We start from the raw sequence: 21,070 nt of genomic DNA, 5'->3' as shown, positions 1-21,070 counted from the left end.
TGAAGACTTTGGTTCTTTCAGAAATTACCTCAGGAGTTCAAAATCTGAGTTGAATCAGATTATTTCTAGGTGATTCGGTTTCCGTAGTGGAATTGTTAAACGGGCAGTACTTGCTGCTGTGATTGATTTCATGCCAGCTGGTGGCTGAGATCTCACAGTCCCTTTGGCAGAGTATGTCTGCTTCTCTGTACTATAGAACACGTATCTCTCAGTACTCAAGAAATTTTATTATATTACCAATTTCCTTATGATAGGAAATTAAGGGTCCTTCATTTCTAATTTCACTTTATAATCATATTAATTTATTCTTAGGTATTAGATTCCAAGATGTAGCTGTAGCAGAAACTCTACAACCCATGCTTACAAAATATGGCAACACTTTACTTGAAGAAGCCAGAGGAGAAATAAGAAATTTGTATGTATTCTTTTTGTGGTCATTTTAAAACTTTGTTTGTTGATCATGTCTTTTTTGATCCCTCCCTTTCCTTAATTTTAAACAAATTTGGTTTATGTACAAATAATTTGCTCCACTAAAATACAGCTAGATCTGTGGGGTAAGAACAGATATTATATGACATCCATCCAGGAAAATGAACAGCTAAACAACTGCATTGATGGAACTATTGCATCGATCCAAGGATTACAGAACAGTCTTCTTTATTATAATTTCCTCCCAAAAAAATGGCATAAAGCCCAGTCATTCAGAATATTATAAGCTTTAGAGGCAACATTTTCATTCTCAGAAAAATTGCAGATAATTTTTTTCTAGATCTTGAATTAATTAGCCTTTTTGTGGTTAAAAAAAAGAATTGGAAGGAGTGGCTAAAAAGTTTGGAGTTATCAAATACATATGGATTTCAGATTTTGTTTCACTGTGACTCTACGGTACCGCATTCTTCATCATACTATGGTTTCAAAAAGTTACCCCTGCCACATTTCGCTTACTTTTCCAGTTAATCAAAGCCTCATGCTTTCAGTGTCTGTGAGTCACACAAAAATGAGCTTCCACCTTATCTACAGGCCTTCTCCTACCTGGATCATCAAAAAGGAGCAATTCTGAATGAACAGAAAACGTGAGACAAAGACCTTAGATAGTTGCTTAAGAATAATATGGGCTTAAAATTTTTCTTTTGAATATTTTAAATACCAGTTACAGTAATGATTGGGCTATGAGAGAATAAAACTAAAAGACTAGACCTAATCTTGTTACCTATTAGTCAGCTGAAAAGCCAGGGTTCATACCATTTTTCTGAGGCTCCTTACATTAGGATGCTGCCAGACATGACAGAGATAAATAGATGCCAGAGACCACTCAGTTATGTTTTGCAAATTTCTTGCCATCCCTCTCTGAAGTATTAATTTGGGTGGTATAGGCAGATGTGCATGTGAAGGAGCAAAAGCATATAAATTCTCTGAAGGTGACTAGATTGTGGAGCACGTGGTAGATGACCAATAAATACTCACTGAATCAAACTGAACTAAAGTCCAACCCATTGCCTCCAGCATTGTCTTCCAAAAGCAGAATCTTGAGTTGTTCCGTATGTATTTCTGAGTCGTTGCATTTAATCTCCTGTGATTTCACTATGTGCTGAGGCACTTAAACTAATATTTTTAACTTTTGCTTGCTCTTTATTATGAAGAACTTCCTTTGTACCGATCTTAAATATTAAATACTGCAGATTTTTCTCAAACTACAAATTCTTGTAAAGGTTTTTGGTTTTTTCTTTTTTTTTCCCCCAGAGAAAATGTTATTCAGTCACAGAGAGGCCAGATAGAAGAATTGGAGCACTTGGCTGAGATCCTGAAAACTCAATTGAGGAGAAAAGAAAATGAAATTGAATTATCTCTTCTTCAGCTTCGAGAACAGCAGGCTACAGATCAAAGGTATGTTAAAACAGAAATATCACTTTGATAAGGTCAAAATTAGTTTAAAATACTTTATCATAGAAGGGTAAGTCTAGTCTGTTTAAAAATCATGTTTTTACTTAACATTCTTCACATGAGCGTGCTTCAGACCTGCTAACTGCTATCAACAACTGTAGGCCATGGGCGTTTCTCCTTGACCTACTCTGCCTCATCTTGTTTCCTTGGCTCATTTGCCCCATTTACCAAGACTTAGGAAGTTCTGACGCCATTTGATTGTACCTACCGAGAGAAATACATGTGACCAGGACTCAGCCATTGGCGTGCCTTGTGAATAAGTCCTGCCTTATTTAAGTTTGTTTCAACCTTAAAAAGTAGAAAATTCCATAATATGGTACCAGTTTTTTTATCCCAAAAAGATGTTACTTCGCCTAATATTCAAAATTTGCATCAAATTCTGTTGATTGTTATGGATGACAGTGGGGCCCTCCAGTAGTCTCCTTGCTGCCTCTTCATTTTTGATGTTTTATGATGTACGTTCTTCTTCATCATATTTTGGTTCCTAATACCTTTCACTCATTTTGTGCTTCAACATTGTGCTTCCAACAAGACTTTATCTTTTTTTTTTTGATATTGGCACCTGAGCTAACATCTATTGCCAATCTTTTTTTTTTTCTTCTCCCCAAAGTCCCCCAGTACACAGCTGTATATTCTAGGTGTAGGTCCTTCTGGTTTGTGCTACGTGGGTTGCTGCCCCAGCACGGCCTGATGAGCGGGTGCCCTGTCAGAGCCCAGGATCCGAACCAGCGAAACCCTGGGCCATAGAAATGGAGCACACAAACTTAACCACTCAGCCACGGGGCCGACCCCTATCTTTTTACCATATTCTTTCTTGAATTATTTTCTTCCCTTTATGACTTTTTTCTTTTTGTTTGTTTTTTTGGATCAAGCGTACCCAAAAGTACAGGGAATAGTATATTGAACTCCCATGTGCCCATCACTCAGCTTTAACAGTCATCAACATATTACCAATCTTGTTCGTCTATCCCTTCACCTTTATTTTCTTCAGTTAATTAGCCCAGCCAGCTACCATGTCATCTCACCTCTAAACACTTCAGTATATATCTCTATCTGATAAGGCAATTTTTTTTCACTCCTCTGTCTGGAATGTCTTGCCTCTAGCCCCCGTCTCTACTCACCAAAATTTCACCCATCCTTGAAAGTCCACCACAAATGATGCCCCCTCCATGAGTCTTTTCTTGATAACCTTAACTGGATGTCCTGCCTCCCTCTCACAACCTTATACCTCTTAGGCACATATATTATTCTTGCTTACGTTATAGCTATTCCACATGTTGGTATTTCCCACCTATCCCTAGATTGGATATTCCTTGGGGCCACATACTGTTCTGCTTCATGTTTCTATTGCCTCTACTATCTAGCACAGTGCTTTATTATTATTGTTGTTCAATTTATTTAAACTAAAAACAAAACAAATCAGAAAAACAGTTCACACATTTCTGCCACTCTCCCCTGCCACCAATATGTTCTCTGTATCTATGAGCTTTTTCTTTTTTTGGATTCCACATATAAGAGAGATCATACGGTATTTGTCTTTCTCTGTAAGACTTATTTCATTTAACATAATGCCCTCGGGGTCCATCCATGTTGTCCCAAATGGCAAGATTGCATTCTTTTGTATGGCTGAATAATATTCCATTATATAATAGATATGTATATATTGCACAATTTCTTTATCCCTTCATCCATAGAAGGACACTTATGTTGTTTCCATATGTTCGTTTCTGTACATAATGCTGCAGTGAACATGGGGGTGCATATATCTTTTTGAATTAGTGTTTTTGTTTCCTTCAGATAAATACCCAGAAATGAAATTGCTGGATCATATGGTAGTTCTGTTTTTCCATTTTTTGAGTAACCTCGATACTGTTTTCCATAGTGGCTGCACCGATTTACATTCCCACCAACATGCACAAGGATTCCCTTTTCCCCACATCCTTGCCAACACATGTTATTTCTTATCTTTTTGTTGATAGCCATTCTGACAGGTGTGAGGCGATATCTCATTGTGGTTTTGATTTGCATTTCTCTCATGATTAATGATGTTGAGCATCTTTTCATATAACTATTGGTCATCTGTATGTCTTTCGGAAAATGTCTTCAGAGTTTCTGCCCATTTTTAATCAGATTTTTTTTGCTGTTGAGTTGTATGAGTTCTTTATATATTTTAGATATTGGCCCCTTATCAGATATATGATTTGCAATTATTTTCTCCCATTCAGTAGGTTGCCTTTTCATTTTGTTGATGATTTCCTTTGCTGTGCAAAAACTTTTCAGTTTGATGTAGTCCCACTTATTTATTTTTGCTTTTGTTAATTACGCTTTTGGTGTCAGATTCAAAAAAATCATCTCCAAGACGTATGTCAAGGAACTTACCGCCTGTGTTTTCTTCTTCGAGTTTTATGGTTTCAGGTCTTAGATTCAAGTCTTTCATCCGTTTTGAGTTTATTTTTGTGTATTGGCTGAGACAGTGGTCCAGTTTCATTCTTTCATATGTGGCTATCCTTCAGTACAGATCTCTATCTGATAAGGAATTTTTTTAACATAACCACCATGCTGTTAGCACACCTAACAAAATTAAAGCAATTCCTTGATGTCGTCTAATAACCAGTTTATATTCAAACTTCCCTGACGATGTCTTTCTACTGTTTGTTTGAATTAGAATCCAGATGAGGTCTGCACATTGCGCTTGATCGTTCTCTCCTTTATGTCTCTCTCATTTCTCCCTTTATGTTTCTAACCAGCCCCAGAGCCTCTGCCTGTTTTTCCCCTTTCTGTTTTATGTGATATCGTGCTTATGTGGCTCGATTCTTATTTGGAAAAAACCAAGTATGATTAACTAGTTTTTCATTTCAGATTCAGAGTTTAATTCTCCTTTAACAAACTAACCTTACACAGTAATATTTGAAAAAGCTAAGAACAGATGCGTAATATGAGACTTGTTTTAAAAAAATTAAGTGGGCTAAAAATATATGAAAAGCTTTATATGTCAGAGATTTAAACAACTAGTATTATCTCTAATAATTTCTGTTCCTAAAATGTTATGTGTAAAATTAAATTACATAATGAAATTTTATATGTTTAGTGACATTTATCTACCCTTCTAAGTGCAGGACAAAAGAAACATGAATATTTTTGAGAATTATGTTTATATGAGGAGATGTAATTTGAACTATTGAACTAGACCTTATCCGTGTCCCCCCAGGAAGAAGCACTGATTAGACTTAGCCTCCATGGAAAACCAAGGCATGGCTCCTTGTGAGGAACAGTGCTGAAGGACCAGACCCCAGCACTGAATGTGGTGATCTTTGTAAATTGCCAATAGCCATATTTAATAAACTATCTGAATATAAAAATTCTGCACTTAGGCCAAGCCCAAGCTTGGACCCAGCCCTGTCAGCTTTACTCCACAGCTGAGTACAAGGTGATCAGAGACGACTTCCTGTGTCATGTTTCCTAAGTTTCCAGAGAGTAAGCTGGGCATGGTGTTGGCTGTTCTTCCGAAGGGATCTGACCAACTAGGAGCTAGAGTTTTCAGTGTTAATTGAAAGGGAGATCCAAAAGCCTTCAATAGACTAGAACAGCAGAAGAGATAGAGAGACAGAAGGTACACATATTTTCGACTATAAATATTGTCAGAAAGAGACACCAACATACAAAAATAGAAGAGTTTGCCATAAAAACACCTGAGGCTGTATTGTTCACTCCATAGCAGTCTGGTTTTTGTCACATCAAGAATCAGAAGTAGATGGGGGTTGGCTTCGTGGCATGATGGTTAAGTTCACATGCTCTGCTTTGGCAGCCTGGGGTTCGCAGGTTCAGATCCCAGTTATGGACCTAGCACTGCTCATCAAGCCACACTGTGGTGCCATCCCACATAAAATAGAGGAAGACTGTCCCAGATGTTAGCTCAGCAACAATCTCACTCAAGTAAAAAGAGGAAGATTGGCAACAGATGTTAGCTCAGGGCCAATCTTCCTCACCAAAAAAAAGAGAAGAGAAGAAAGAAAGAACCAGAAGTAGAAACAAAATGAGTATTACAGGTGAAGAAATTTTTGTTGCAGAGGCCAAAGAAATAAACCAATTTGTACCCCACCTCACTGATTTTCTAAAATTGAAAATTACGTGTTATTTGCTTGGAAGGAAGGGTACTTGTAGTGAATAGCATATTGTTTCTTGAAATGCAGTTGTTGAAAAACTGAAGAAATGACTTCAAATATGGGTCTTCAGGTCTTTTTTTCTTATATGTTTACACATAGCTCAAAATTTTATGTGGAGCAGTTTTTTTGAGACTAATGGAAAACTGTTGAAGAAAATGTTGGGGAGAATATAAAACTTGGTATAATTTACTGTAGAGAAAAATCAAAATGGAAAACATATTTAAACTCTTTCACGGGTCCATTATTTCAGATTTGAAATTCTAGAAGTCTGATCTGGATGTTGGACCCCTTGTTCTCAAACATGAACCTAACATAGTTGTAATCTTCAGAGTGCGTTGCTTGATATTTATGGGAAAGAGCCTTTTCATAGAATATTACAGAAACTCTTCGTAGTATGTGTTTAATAGACCAGTTTGGTTTGGCATCAGTTTGACATAAACTTTTGGTTATCCAAAGCCCTTAATTGCTTTGAAGTAAAAGCCCAGTGCTGCTCTTTTTTATTAAAATCATGTTTTTTCCTGTTATTGTGGTCTATTTTAGAAGACTGAGTTGTGATTTTTGCATATGTTCTACATAATGCCTCATTAGCAAAAAATCTTGTATCATTTACAAGTAGCCTGAATGTCTGTGTTGTTTTGAACAAAAATCCATATTAAAATTTAAACAATATAAAATGCACATTTTCTGCTTATTAAAAAGGCCGTCTTAAATTAAATGCAAAGCAGTAACCAGTGAACACATGTACTTGAACATTAAAATCAGAATGGTTTTACCTTTTATTGACTTTTTCAACTCAAAAAATATTTATACTCTTACCAAATGTGTAACTAGTTTGTACTGGTTTTTTAAGTAAATGTTAGGGTGTTTACCTTCTTAATTAAAAATCATGTAAGTGCCATAATGTCCCAGTGGAGCAAATTTAACCCATAAATGTTTCAGACACTGTGACTTGCTTTGGTTGACAGCAGACTGTCAAATCTTAAAACAGGCATTTTGGAGCCATCCAATATAAAAAGCAGCTTGGCTGCAGGGGCTTCATCTTTCCTCTCTATGTACAGACACAGGATTACTTCCTGGCACTCTGAGTTCTTCCCCAGCTCTTCATTTTGAAACATTGCAAACTTACAGAAAAGTTGTAAGAATGGTGCTGTGAACACTCACATACCTTTCACCCCTTTGCGTATTCGTGAATGATACAAGCCTGTTCTGCATTCTGCATGTTCATGCAAGAGCCCTTCCTCCCTCTCCCTACCTTTCTCCTTCCCTCTGTCTCTTACGTGAGAGTTAGGTGCATATATCACTTCACCTTCTCTATACTTCGAAGTATCTTCTAGGAACAAGGCCATCCTCCTACATGACCACAATACAACTATCACATTCAAGACATTTGACAGTGAATGATACAGTAGCATCATCTAATACACAGTCCATATTCACATTTCCCAATTGTCCCAATAATGTCTTTTATAGCTGTTTTTTTTAATAGCTATTTTTGTTTTGTTTTGATCTAATATCCAATCAAGGATCATGTGTTGTATTTAATTGTCATGTCTTTTAGGCTTCCTTTATTCTAGAGTGATTCCCGAGTCTTTTCCAGTCCATTGATAGTTTGCAGAATGCTCCTCAGTTTGGATTTGTCTGATTGCCCAGCCCCCTCATTTAGAGGGCGCATCTGGTTCTCGGATGGAGGGTAACAGGCTGGGGATAACCGTGCGAACATTATTCTATTGCACAGGGAGGTGATCTGCTTTCTTTTGAAAATATGTTCACCAAGCTCTTAACTGTTATTTTGAATACCTTAGAATTTGCCCAATGAAAAGTATCACACTCAAATACCATTTCTTTTATCCTTGCGTTTTTTGTTGTTAATTGTATCTAAGGTTTTTCCGTGATAGCAGCATGTCATTTTCCCAGCACTTTATATAAGTCACAGAAATTGTCACCATGCATAGTAACTAGTGTATTAGTGCATGCGTGAGAGTGGAGGGAAAGCTGAAACTTGGGACCATCTCAGAGGAAGGAAGCAACTTAGGAGAGTGGGAAGAATTTCTCTCTTAGAACTGGGTTTGAGTGTCAGCTCCCTCAGGGAAGGACTCTGGCCAAGTTCTTTACTTCTCTGAGCCTCAGGTAGCCACCTCAACTGTGAAATGAAGAGACTGAAATGGGTAAGTGCTTCCCTACCTTTTAAACAACAGCCACTTTTATCAGTAAGGACTCTTTCTGGAAGATTTTGTCTACTAAATAAGCAATATTTATTAATTTATTCCCCTTTTTAATTCATCAAAGACTTATGCCAATCATTGCTTCTGATAGTTGTGAAATAACCTGTATCATTACACTGACTTGTTAAAAACAATACAAAACCTTTAGTTCACTTTTGCAACTTAATTGCCAGTAAATCTACACTTCCCATTGAGGTTTTTGATATATTGAACGTAATTCTCAGATTACTCATTACTAGTTGAAATCAGTTAAACTTGATCCTCAAAATAGTCCCCTTGAGGTGATGAACCAGGATTTGGGTTCGTCCTCTCCCCAACCAGTTCTTGAGAGCGCTCCCTCCACTTTCATAAGACTGATTATATGCATGTAGAGAGCGCGACATAGCTGTCCCCTCCATTACTTGTGGATGTTGAGAGTAAGAAAATACTGAGTTCTGATTTATATTTTGACCCAGCACCACTAGAAAGATATGATCCAGAAGCAAATAAACATACACAAATTTTTTCCTTTATGCAATCTTAAATCAGGGAGCATTGTTTTCACCTATGAACTCAAGTAGCAGCTTTGAGCAAAACCATTACCTTTCAAATAGACTTTCCTCAGCTATTTTTGTGAACCTTATGCCCTTTAATTTACTAGCAACCTTCCGTAATCCTGTTCAGAAGTAGTACCTTGCTGGTGATTATTATCTGTGTATCCCTAATAAGAGCTATGATTGACCTACGTGTCTTTCAACAGTACACTTACAGAATGTCTGCCGCCGTTTAAAAAAAAAAAACCGTAGAGTTGCTTTTAGTCCTAACGTTGCCTTCAACCTTATCTCTCAAATTTAGTCAGCCTGAAACTATTGCTCAAAAAGAGCCTCTCCATTCTATCTCAAATATTTTACCTAACTACTTCCCAGAATCTCATAGCCTAGCATCTGTAATTCTAAAGCCTTCCCTTGTAAATAGTGGTAAGTAGTATAACATCTTATGCTTTTTTTAACGTTTGTAATCCTTACTGTAGCAAAGAACGAAATGTCGATGGAGGTTGGAGCAAGTGGCGGGTGAGGCAGTTGTGTGTCTGGGGAATGAAGTATAAGAGACTTTCCCTGGAGCAGAACTGTTTGCTTCTAAGCTTTCCTATTAGACCGTACATTACAGAGCTTCACTGAAAGTTTTTCCTTCTCCGGTATATCTGAGGTTTTAAGTTTCTGGATTTATTATGGCACCCAGTAGCAAAGCTGGAGTCAAGTATTTTCAAGGCTTCCATTAGAAATTGCGTTTTCAGAGTTTATTGCTTGACTGTTTCAAATTATATGAGAGAAACTTGGCACATAGCTTGTTGAGTTGGATTACTTTTTTCAACATAAAATCTAATTTATTTGAGTTTGTTTTTAATCTAGAGATGGCCAACAATTCTTTTCGTAGTTTTAGAAGATTTGATCATAATTCTAAATATGTCTGTAAAAAAAAGAAAGAAACTGCGGTTTCCAACTGAATTGTTGGTAGTTTTTTCAAAATCCTTGTTGAAAAATTTGAGAAATTTATTATTACAAAGCACTTAATTAGTATGTGTGATGTCTGTTTGTACATCCTTTCACCTTGTGTAGTGCAGCATATATGAATTGGTGGGTGACCGACCGTCAGCGTTCATGTGAATGTTTTCACTATGCATTGTTCTTTGTGTTAGAATGTCATCATCTTAAAGATTTGATGTTCCCATCATAGTGCATGGAACAAGGCAAGAAAATATTACATGGGAGTCACCTAAAATTAGCCCTGTCTCTGTTCTTCAAAGGAAACCAACCTGAGGCCTTCCTCCACGTGCATGGAGATCTTGGACAGGCCACTTAGCAATGATTCTAGCTCCCTCTTGCCTTCAACATCCTTCTCACATTCTTTGTTAGCTTTTTGTGACATCTCCTTCTCTTTTCTCTCTCACTTCCGCCTTTATTCTTTTACAATACTTCAGCTATGTAAAAATCTTGAGTTGATTGTCGAGTTTGAGATGATTTTTCATTGTATGCTTTCCTAGAGGCCAGACCACATTCATCACGTTGTTGATTTTAACTTTTATGTACTTTATATTAGTGACTCAACATTTTCAGCTTAACAGCATGTCGTCCTTTCCTTCTCATTGTTACCCTCAAAAATATCCAATCATAATAACGACTATTATGTATATAGCCCCTAAAACTGACACTTAAAAAATAATTATTAACGACTTGGAGATGTTGCATTGTCCAATAATAGGTGTACTCTCTGGCAAACTGACATTTAAAGTACCACATTAGGGGCTGGCCCTGTGGCCGAGTGGTTAAGTTCACGAGCTCCACTGCAGTGGCCCAGGGTTTTGCCAGTTCAGATCCTGGGCACAGACATGGCACCGCTCATCAGGCCATGCTGAGGCAGCATCCCACATGCCACAACTAGAAGGACCCACAACTAAAAATATACAACTATGTACCAGGGGGCTTTGGGGAGGAAAAGGAAAAATAAAATCCTTTAAAAAATAAAGTACCACATTATTATTGCTGTTTTCTAAGTACTATTTATGTTGTGTTTGTGCCCACTTGTTGGGCATTATTATTTTATGTATATAATGAATTATTATATTTATTAGTATAAAATTACAAAAAACTATTTTTTAAATATTATATATATTGGTATAAAATAGTAAGTTACTTTTCTTGGCAATATTTTGAAAAGTTTAAACTCCAAGGAGTTTAGGAAAATATTCAAGAAAGCATAAACCACTGAAAGTTTCGGAAAGATACTCACTGGTCTCTGCCTCACACAGAAAATTCAAAACTGAAACCTGTTATTTCTATGACCCCTCTATGGCTGAATGGATTATTGGGGCTTAATTCTTTGTTAACGTTACTAAGTAATAGTTATTTTAAAATATATCTGCTATATATAAGATATATATGTATCTTCTTGGAAATATTAACATACTTTAAAAAAAGACAATAGAATATCAGGTGTAAGTGAAAATATAAGAAAGATTTGAAATTATTTGAGTAGTACTCTGTCCTTCCATATCAATAAATGCCACTCGCTATTGAGTGGTCAAACCGAGTAATTTTGAGGAAAACAGATAAATTATATTTTGACTTCTAAATATGAAGAAAATTGTGAATATTTTCTTTAGATCTAGTTCAAATATATTTTTCCCTTCCTATTATGGTTTGTTTTAGTGAGTAAAGATAATACTAAGGGGAATAATAGTGAGTGTGCTGTTGGCCGTGTGCTCAGAACTACTAGATAACATGCTTTAGACACATAATTATTTTAACATTGTGTTAAGACTGTACCCTGGGCCAGATGCAGGGACTTAGACTTGTTTATCTTCTGTGTGAGGACAACTAACTGTCCAAAGCCAAAATGCAATGAACTTGCAAATAGCAAAGAGAAAAATTAAGTATTTCAAGTCCTCAGCTGGCTTACAGATGTGTGAGCTTTGTAGTCCATTTTCTGGTTCCAGTAGGGCATTGTGACAATTTTTCCAATATGTGTACGCTAGATCAGTTTTGGAAGTAAAATTACTTACTTTAAATACTGAAATAATTTTCTGAATTTAAAATTTTCAGATTTATTTTTCTTAAAAAAATGAAGTCTAATACCGACCTTCACAATTTTTGAAATACTTTTGAATGCAAAACCTATTTAATTAAGGAACTCTGTCAGGAAAATAAATGCCTTTTGAAAACAGGTATTCATTTAGATCTATGATTAACATTTAACAAGATCTTCCTGTTAAATTCTACATTTGCTTTAATCTCAGTAGGAAAAAATACAAACTAGTATTGTAGCATATAGAGTTTCTGTATACCCTGTGGACGTTAAATGATCTCTTACAGCTAAAGGCACATCTGCAACATATTTAGATGCCAGCTTTGGGCATTATTAGTAGAAAATGCTAGGTCACTTTTTTTGGAAATATTCTGAAAAGTTTAAACTCCAGGAGGAAACGCCAATAAATGGTAATCTTATGATACCATTTATTTTGAGGGAGCGGTGAGAAGATGAGTGGCTGTATTGCATATTTTTCATTTAGGGAAAAGTTGTACGGTCGTCCTCCTTAAAATGAGTCTGGAGTTTGGTAGTGGAACGATTTCTGTGCTACAGACTGATGTCCTTTTGTGCTTTCAGGAAACTGCAAAATGATTTCACTCCCTCAGTCACTTATTGTGGATGTGAGACAAGTCGTCACATCTGGGGCTCCCTTCAAACTCTGAAAGCCTGAGTTTTTATGAAAGTTCAAGAATGAGTGTTGTTGGTGTTAAATAATAAATCTTTCCTAAGTGCATAATAAACTGAAAACCTCAGTGATTGATATGCAAATATGTACATTTTTTCTAGATAGCATTCAATGAAAAATTGTGATTGTACCACAGATTTTTTTCTTTTACCTTGCATTTTTTCACTCTGTCTCTCTTTTTCTTAAACACGTCGTTCAAGGTCAAACATTCGGGACAACGTAGAAATGATTAAGCTACATAAGCAACTAGTGGAGAAAAGCAATGCTCTCTCAGTAATGGAAGGAAAGTTTATTCAGCTTCAGGAGGTACTGTGATCATTTATTTTATTATGGTAATACATAGATACAGAAGTTCAATAGTAGTGTTCAAGTTGCCTTTAGAATGGTTGTGATACGAAAAAGTTTTTAAAGATTGCTCTCTTTATTCTCAAGTGTATATAATTTTACTTTCATTTACTGTTTGTTTATAACTTAATAACTAAAGGAATAACTAACTGCTTGGACTATTTGTAAATATCTGTGTCATCTTAAAATAGTAAAGATGTTTATCATAAGTCATCTCATGCCAAGAACATTTATTTTTAACTCCTTTTGTCTGAATTCATATGCACACACAGCACTGAAGATTTAGATGTATTTGCATGTATCTTCAGCTCCCCAAGATAGGTCAAAGTTATGAATAGGTCAGTAATCAGATTGGGGTAAATCTTTCTTTGATGTTTTGTTTTGTTTTGTCACTACTATTATCAGAACGTATTTGAGTACCTATCATGTCACCTATCAGTGTATTTATTTTAAATCTTAATCATTCAGGTTGATGTACTTGGGGCTCTTCTTCCCCATGGTTGTTTTAACAAGGACTATGGCCCCTCAGAAATGTGCCATCAGAGGGCTCCTGTTTATTGGCACTGCATAATTAACATAGGTTCTGGAATTAATGAACTCCAAAACATTCCAGATGAGCAAAATTCATATTCAGCAGTACTTCCTTTGAAGTACTGGGACAAGGAAAGCAGTAAATTGATGCAAAGCATAGGGTCATCTGAAGCCTAAATTTATGATTGAATTAGATAAACATTTTTCACCCATATTCTGGGTAATGTTTTCCATCCTGCAGGAACCTCTTTAAATGTCAAGTAATAATTGCCTTCCATATAAATAAGAGTTTATGAAAGAGAGGAGGCTAATTAGAGAGTGAAAATAATATTGCTATCTGCAAATAGATAGAAGAGGCAGATTAAAAATATGTGTGTTGAAAGCCATTTCTAAAATGAATTATGAAAGAAATTAAAAAGTGATTTTACATTTTTTATCACTTTGACTATTCTGATTTCCATTTAACAGTGATGCCAGGTATTTGTTTAAATACTCACAGTAAGAAGTCTGCGATATAGCACAGTTACCTCTTTTGAGGATTGACATTGGATAGAGATTTGAGAGGTTCAGACCGACACCTTCAATGAGGTAGAAAGCCCAGAGAAAGCAGGTTAAAGATAGCCTTCTATAGTAATATCAAGATTAACAAAAACTGGGCTCAAGGAACTCAGTAGCCATGTTTCTTTTAAAGGATTGAAGAAGAACTGCAGTAGAACTTAAGTGATTTTAATTAGCAGATGAGGCATTACATGTTATGGTCATATGGTTTCCATGAAAAGACTATAGTCTAATCACCTTTTTTTATTTATAAAAGAAGTGTGTGGCATTTAAGTGTATAAAATTGAATTTAAAACATATTCATAAATAGGCCATTTTAAAACTTAGGAAGACTTTAGTAACTATTTTACTAAGTTGAAAATCTTAATTGTGTTAAAATTAGAAGCTAACATTCCAAGGCTGTTCTTGTGGTATGGTGACAGATCCTTTCAGTTTGAATATCTGTGGTCAGCATTTATTTTTGACCCATGCAACATCACTCTTAGACAGCATGTTCAACCACTGTAACCACAGCAGAAAGAAAAAAGTTAATTGCTAAAACGAATTTGTTCCCTGGTCACTTCAACAAGTCAAAAACTAAGAGAAAATAAAGAACAAAAACGGCTTACGTTATGTGACTCTGTGCTAAGACAGCCCTGTGTTTTCTTCCTCATGATACACTTAGGTCAAGTGTGTCCCTCACGGACAAGTAATACGTTGTGAGGTGAAGAATAAGCTGTTTAACCTGAACTTCAGGAGTAAATTCATTTATAAAATTGTGATCATTTATTCAAAGCAGAATCCAAAAAATAACTTTGAAAAGATTATCTTTTTGTTTTTTAGAAGCAAAGAACTCTCAGGATCAGCCATGATGCGTTGATGGCAAATGGAGACGAGCTAAATATGCAGCTTAAAGAGCAGCGTTTAAAATGTTGCAGTCTAGAGAAACAATTACATTCCATGACATTTTCCGAAAGAAGAATAGAAGAGGTAAGCTCCCAGAGTTTAGCCATTCCTTGCATTAAAACTTTTCTGTCACTGTGTTGAAAAAGCAGAATAGAGACATTTCAAATATTATGTTTATTTAAAAATTCTAAACTACATGCGTGGTACTTTGAGCACAGCAAAATATAGTCAGTATATTATGTGTGTGGGAAATCACTGCTTAAAAATAGTTGGAAATGTGCTTGAGATCCACAGTTTACCTAAAGAATTCGGATAACCTTGAGGAAAAAGAAAGCATAACATTTTGAAACTGATGCCAGATTACCTGTGTAATTTAACTCTCTTACCCTTAAGATCTTATTAGTGATTTAAGACACCAAAACAAGTTATAGGAGCGTATCTGTTTTTGAGGAGAAAGATGTTCTGTTCTGCAACATCAGCAATTTCGTGAAATTATTTAGTTTTTTTTTCTGAGAAATTGTTTGAAAATTCATCCTCCTATTATTCTTGCTACTCATGTCTCCCAGCTAGCACAATCTTTTCGTGTAGTCTGTTAAACTTGTTCTTAAAGAGAACGGAAATGAAATAAGATGCTTACTTTCTGTTCTGATCTTGGGAGAATCTTATTGTGTCTCATATTAGCATCAAAAGAGAATTTTGAGAATGGAAATGAATTTTAAGAGTACTCTGATTCGTGGGAAAAGGTTGTAACTACAAAACATACTGGTGAATAAAACTTAAACATAAATACTAGAAATAAATTCAGAAAACTACATTTTAGTCATATAGATTATAATTATTTCCATGAATTTATTTCTAAAAATATTTTTCTGTGGGATAAAACAAAGTATACAATTTTATTTATTCATTTATTTACAGGATGTGCTACTGGCTTTTTATAAATTTCAAGTAACATGAGAAATTGTATCTTCAGAGTAAATAGTGATTGACACAATGTGCTTGAACCATGAGCTGAGAGAAAAGTCACTCCTTTTATTTTTTTGTGGGCCAATTGGAAATTAGTACAAAATGAATGTAACGGTGTAATCATCAGGGAGGAAGGTGAAAAATACTATGTTTCCCCAGACTTAACAGCAAGCTTTTAACACATTCTTTATGAGTTTTGGCACATGTTGCCCATAAAGCAGTCCATACGTTTCTACTAAATTAAAACAGAAATATTAATTCATGTTTACTTAACAACTTGGAAGACATCAATGCTAAATTAAGTACAGAAAGTGTAATGGGACCGACCCTGTCGGGTAGTGATTGGGTTTGGGGCACTGCACTTCAGTGGCTGGGATTCGCAGGTTCACATCTCGGGCACGGACCTACACCACTCATCAGCCATGCTGTGGCAGTGAACCACATTTAATGTGGAGGAAGATTGACACAGATGGCTCAGGGCTAATCTTCCTCCAGCAAAAAAAAAAAAAAAGAAAAAGAGGAAGATTGGCAACAGATGTTAGCTCAGGGCAAATACCTTCCTCAGCAGAAAAAAAAAAAAAATAGACACTGTAAGTGGGCTAGTTAGCAGCTGCAATTTAGAAATCAAGAGTGAAACATGTTAGCCTCCTCTCATGTTTTTTTTTTTTTACCTCCAAGAGATTTTATATGATAATCACCTAATGTGTAATTTTCCTTTCATTTTAGCTGCAGGATAGAATTAAGGATTTAGAAAAGGAACGGGAACTTTTAAAGGAAAACTATGATAAACTTTATAACAGGTAAATCATGATTCCATGTGTTCTCTCACTCTCTTGTTTGAGGTCTTTTATATCAAAGCATTGGATGTCAGCATATCTAATATTGATTAAAGAATTAGCAACAGATGGTTGTAAGAAATATATATATATGTTATAAAAGAAAAATAAGCTTTTCTTAGGCATTGGTTATAAGTTCGTTAACCTGAGTGGTAGCTTGTTACTGAAAAAACTATATCACTTTGTTGCCAGTAACAACTGCTATCATTTATTGAACACAAACTAAAAGCTAGCAGGTCCTGTGCTAAACATTCTACATACATTATTATAAACTCCTCACAACAACCTGGGAATGTAGGTATTATAAAAGCCTATTTTGCAGACAATGAAAATAAACCAGAATTAAGTATCTTGCCTGCATTCTTAAGGCCATGGAGTAATAGAGCTCGCATGTGAGCCTCTTTGGTCTCTCCAAGCCCTTTAGCTTCCACTGGGCTACCCAGCCTGCTGGCTGAGAGTGCTGCTGTTGGCGGGAAGCAGAGGTGTTCACTTACAGACGTCTCCGTTCCTTATAAAGAGAAACACAAGCATCCTAGCTCAAGATGAATTTTAAAGAGCTGCTTCAATTTTGTTTTTTAATCTCCTGCATAACTGTGGTATTTTAAAAAATTAATCCCTTCTGATAATGTTAGAAGCAAACTTCTACTCCACAGCTAAGTTTAGACAAGTGATACAGATATCTGTGTGTGTGTATTTTTAAGCCTTTTCAGGATATGAGACTGATAAATGACACAGGTTTACATGAAAGTAAATTGAAATATATTGAAATATATATGTTGCAGCTGATAGTCAACAATTGCTTCTAATGATGATATTCTCAAACATCAGAAAATAGCCAACTGATCTACAAATATAAGTTTAACTTTTTAACTGTATGCCTTATGTTTTGTATATTTTAGACTAAATTGACATTTGGTAAACAAATTGTACCTAAAGAGTGTGGGCATACGCTTATTATTTTGGTTTACTTTGAAAAGATACTTGAATTAATGTTGGGCATCGTTCCAGTGGTGTATATTATCTATGTTGTTTACCTCCTGGTGTTGATGATCCTTGCACAGTGGCTCATTATATTAAGGGTTACTAATAGTAGGTTCAGACATCAGTTAAAATCGTATCTGGGGCTCTGCAGCAAGATAAACTGGCTAAAAATCTTTATGTAGGATTTGTCTTGGACCCCCTTCCAGATCATTTGGCTCTAGGGGTTTCTTCTAGTCTTCTCTCATTAGCCCTGATTAATTTTATCTAAAGCATTTATTATATCTCCTGTTTTATATTTCCATCTGTATAGAACAGTACATAGGTTTATATTGATATATATCTAAGTATTCGGTAGTTACGTGTTAGAAAAATTTAAATTTCAGTATATAGATCACACAACCACCATATTGTATGGCAGAGAAAATAATGTTATCCCCATATTTTATAAATGAGGGACTTGAGACTCGGGAAAACTGAAGACACTCGTACAGAGTCACACGGCCTTCCTGAGACTCCAGGACAGGACTAAAACCCAATTCTTTTAACTCTAAAACTTGAATTTCTTCCCCTGTGCTTCACTCTCTCTGACTTTAATTGTATTGGGAATGTTATATGTGAAAAGGAAACATTCATGGAATAATGGGAGTGTCATACATTCAGAAATTTTTATTGATTTATATTTATCTTGAAGGTCTTGTAATTTCACATAATTTAACATAGTCTTAATACAAGAAAATAAGTGCCATTTGGCCATTACTTATACGTTTTCTACTTCCCTCCAATTTGAGGATTTACTGAACATACTTTCTTGGAATAAAAATCATTAAACTTAGCTGCGAATAATGCATAAATGGAATTTTGAGAAAGACATGTTTTTCTCATATTTACTGTATCACCATGAAACTTTATCTTTCCATATTAGAAGATGATCTAAGAGTGGAAATCTGACTTTGAAGGGCTTTTTTTTTTAGTGTTTTATGCTTGAGCTACATTTTTCTCCTGTCACGTTAAAAACAGACTTGATTATGCTGCTTACCCTTGAATTTTGTGTGAGGTGTATTGAAGTAAATGTGTGTAATGAATGTCAAAACATTTTGTGTCAGAAAAAAATTAATGTCACTTAGGCACAAAATCCAGCAAGCACACATGGTAGTAAATAGAACTATAAAATTCTCTAATACAATTTTTTTAAATGTATAATATGTTTTCAGAAGCATAGTTGGAGAAACTCTACGAAAATCCACATCGCCCGTAAGATCCTTTACAGCTCTTGTGTTTCATTGCACTGTTATTCATCATTGCCAACAACTAATGCTCATCAAAAACTGCATATACTCCATTTGGTTAGTCATAGTGATAGCATGTTTTTAAAAGGAGAGCATTTGTTTGTTATTCAGAATTGGCTCATTTTCAGGAGAAAAATATGATTTGCAGATTGCATTCTCATCTTCCTTTTTCAAATGAAATTTTGAATGTGTTTATTACTTGACATATGACATATTAGAGAATCATCTGGTAAGATAAAACCCTCATGTTAGCATTTGGTATGAGCCTTTTTTAATATGCTAAATTTTTTTTTATACAATGCCAAGAAATAAGTATAACTTTAAGAAATGTTCAATTTAAAAATTCAGAATACATTTTCTGCAGTTAAATCTCTCTACCTGGTCAGAGAGAAGATCTATACTATAAGGTAGGAAAGCTGTGTCCCATTTTTGCAGTTGGTCTAGTTGCAGGGTGATATAACTGGTGAATGCAGTAGTCCTTCCACTGTAATGTCTGTGAATAACCTGGAAAACAGCAAAAGGCAAGTGCCACCACCCCTTTGGAGCCTGCCCACCTGCCCTCCTCCCCACGCCCCACCACCATCCAATGAATTCAGTCAATTGAGATTGGATCCAGAGAATCTGTTAACGGTAATTTTAAGATACTAACTCCCTGAGAGACACTAATCCAATGCCTGTTTTTTTAGAAAAATCCATTGGTCTAGTTTTTGAAGATGATATTAACCATTTTAAGAGTTGGGTAAATCAAGTTTTTACAACGTGCTAGTCATCTAATATTCAAAATGTAAAGGAGCGCTGCTGACCGCCCGTGGACTCTGTGCTGCATTTCTGTAAAGTGAGCACCTGTCCCCTGCAGTCTTCTCGGTGTCACGGAAGCTCATGTGATCAAATCTGAGCACTTTGTGCCTCCCAGAAATCGGTCCCAGTACATTTGGGGCACCATTTTTCCTTCAGTAAGGGAAATATCCCAATGGAAGTATGTGTTTCATTTCTATTAGGCCCTCCCTAAAGTACCTATGAATTTCTTTATGGATGATTTAGAGCTTATTCTTCCCTGTCTTTAACGTTAGGAAACCGTTGAATGTTGGAATAAATGGAATTTCTTCTGTAAGAAAAAAGACCTTAGGGTGGAGAGGAATTCTTCAGCTCTTATTTCAGTCTTATCATGTTGTTGATCAAGGGTGTGTATTTACAGTACACTGACCCATGACTGCTAATGGACGTGCCAGTGACCACAGGCACCAGTGAGCCTTCCACTGCAGATTGACATTTTATCACTCCTGCGACATTGTGTAACAATGAAATGTGTGCAGAGACCAACTATGATCCCCCCTCAGTTGTCACTGTAGGCAATGTACAAAAACATTTTCATGAATAAAACTTTCTCAAAGACTGTTCTCCTATGCAGATTTAATCATGTGCACAGCCTTTACAAAGAAAATGGAGCCAGATGTGGTTCACCATTTATAGTTACACAGATGGCTCCAAGCATAGAGGAATACAGTAAATTCAAAAGGAATTCCTCATGAAACTCCAGTGGAATGTAATCCTAAATTTAGAGGGAAGATAGCCATGGACTAAATTCAGATTGACTTATGCTGATTTACACTAGTATTTTGTGGGTTTGGAAAAACCAGGCTGCTAAATTGTTCTTAATTTAAACACATACAGCTTCTGATGTTTCTGCCAGATTAACTGTTGGTGATCTCTTTGCTGGTACTAATACTATTGGAACACTACTGTTTCTAATTTTTGGCATCTGATAGAATGTATAGTTGTGCCTATTTCATCATGCTAATTTTTTTCCGGGTAGTACATGTTTTTAATAATACAAGACACATGCAACACATACATACACACTCACGTGCGTATATATGTATGTGTTTGGTATATATAATTTGACCAGACACAGAAATTGTATTTGTTCTTTATCTAAAAATCAAAGTATAAAGGAATATTTTTTACTTTAGCATTTAAAGTATATATTTTATTTGGATTCCATTTAGGTATTTGTACTTTTGATAAAATTAATTTAAAATATTGGTGAAATGAGACCATTGATAGAAGAAACAGATGTCATATTTAGAGAAACTTCTAGAATTCCATT

General features: G+C 35.6%; 1 protein-coding gene across 4 annotated transcripts in view; it reads left to right on the top strand.

The window, feature by feature from the left end:
• The window catches only part of RPGRIP1L (RPGRIP1 like), a 97,670-nt gene that overhangs the window by 11,097 nt on the left and 65,503 nt on the right, over positions 1 to 21,070 (top strand). For all 4 annotated transcript variants that reach the window (XR_011499041.1, XM_070500578.1, XM_070500580.1 and 1 more), the window contains 5 exons: positions 313 to 415; positions 1,741 to 1,884; positions 12,776 to 12,881; positions 14,832 to 14,978; positions 16,587 to 16,660. Coding sequence is in view for 3 of the 4 variants with exons in the window: in XM_070500578.1 (XP_070356679.1) it covers positions 313 to 415; positions 1,741 to 1,884; positions 12,776 to 12,881; positions 14,832 to 14,978; positions 16,587 to 16,660 (574 nt within the window). In the remaining variant the exon portion in view is untranslated. The remainder of the gene's footprint in view (positions 1 to 312; positions 416 to 1,740; positions 1,885 to 12,775; positions 12,882 to 14,831; positions 14,979 to 16,586; positions 16,661 to 21,070) is intronic.

This window comes from Equus asinus, chromosome 28 (assembly GCF_041296235.1).
Source record: "Equus asinus isolate D_3611 breed Donkey chromosome 28, EquAss-T2T_v2, whole genome shotgun sequence".
In the NCBI taxonomy this organism is placed as follows: Eukaryota; Metazoa; Chordata; class Mammalia; order Perissodactyla; family Equidae; genus Equus; species Equus asinus.
Note: the sequence above shows the minus strand (reverse complement) of the source record. Positions and strands in the feature narration are given on the sequence as shown.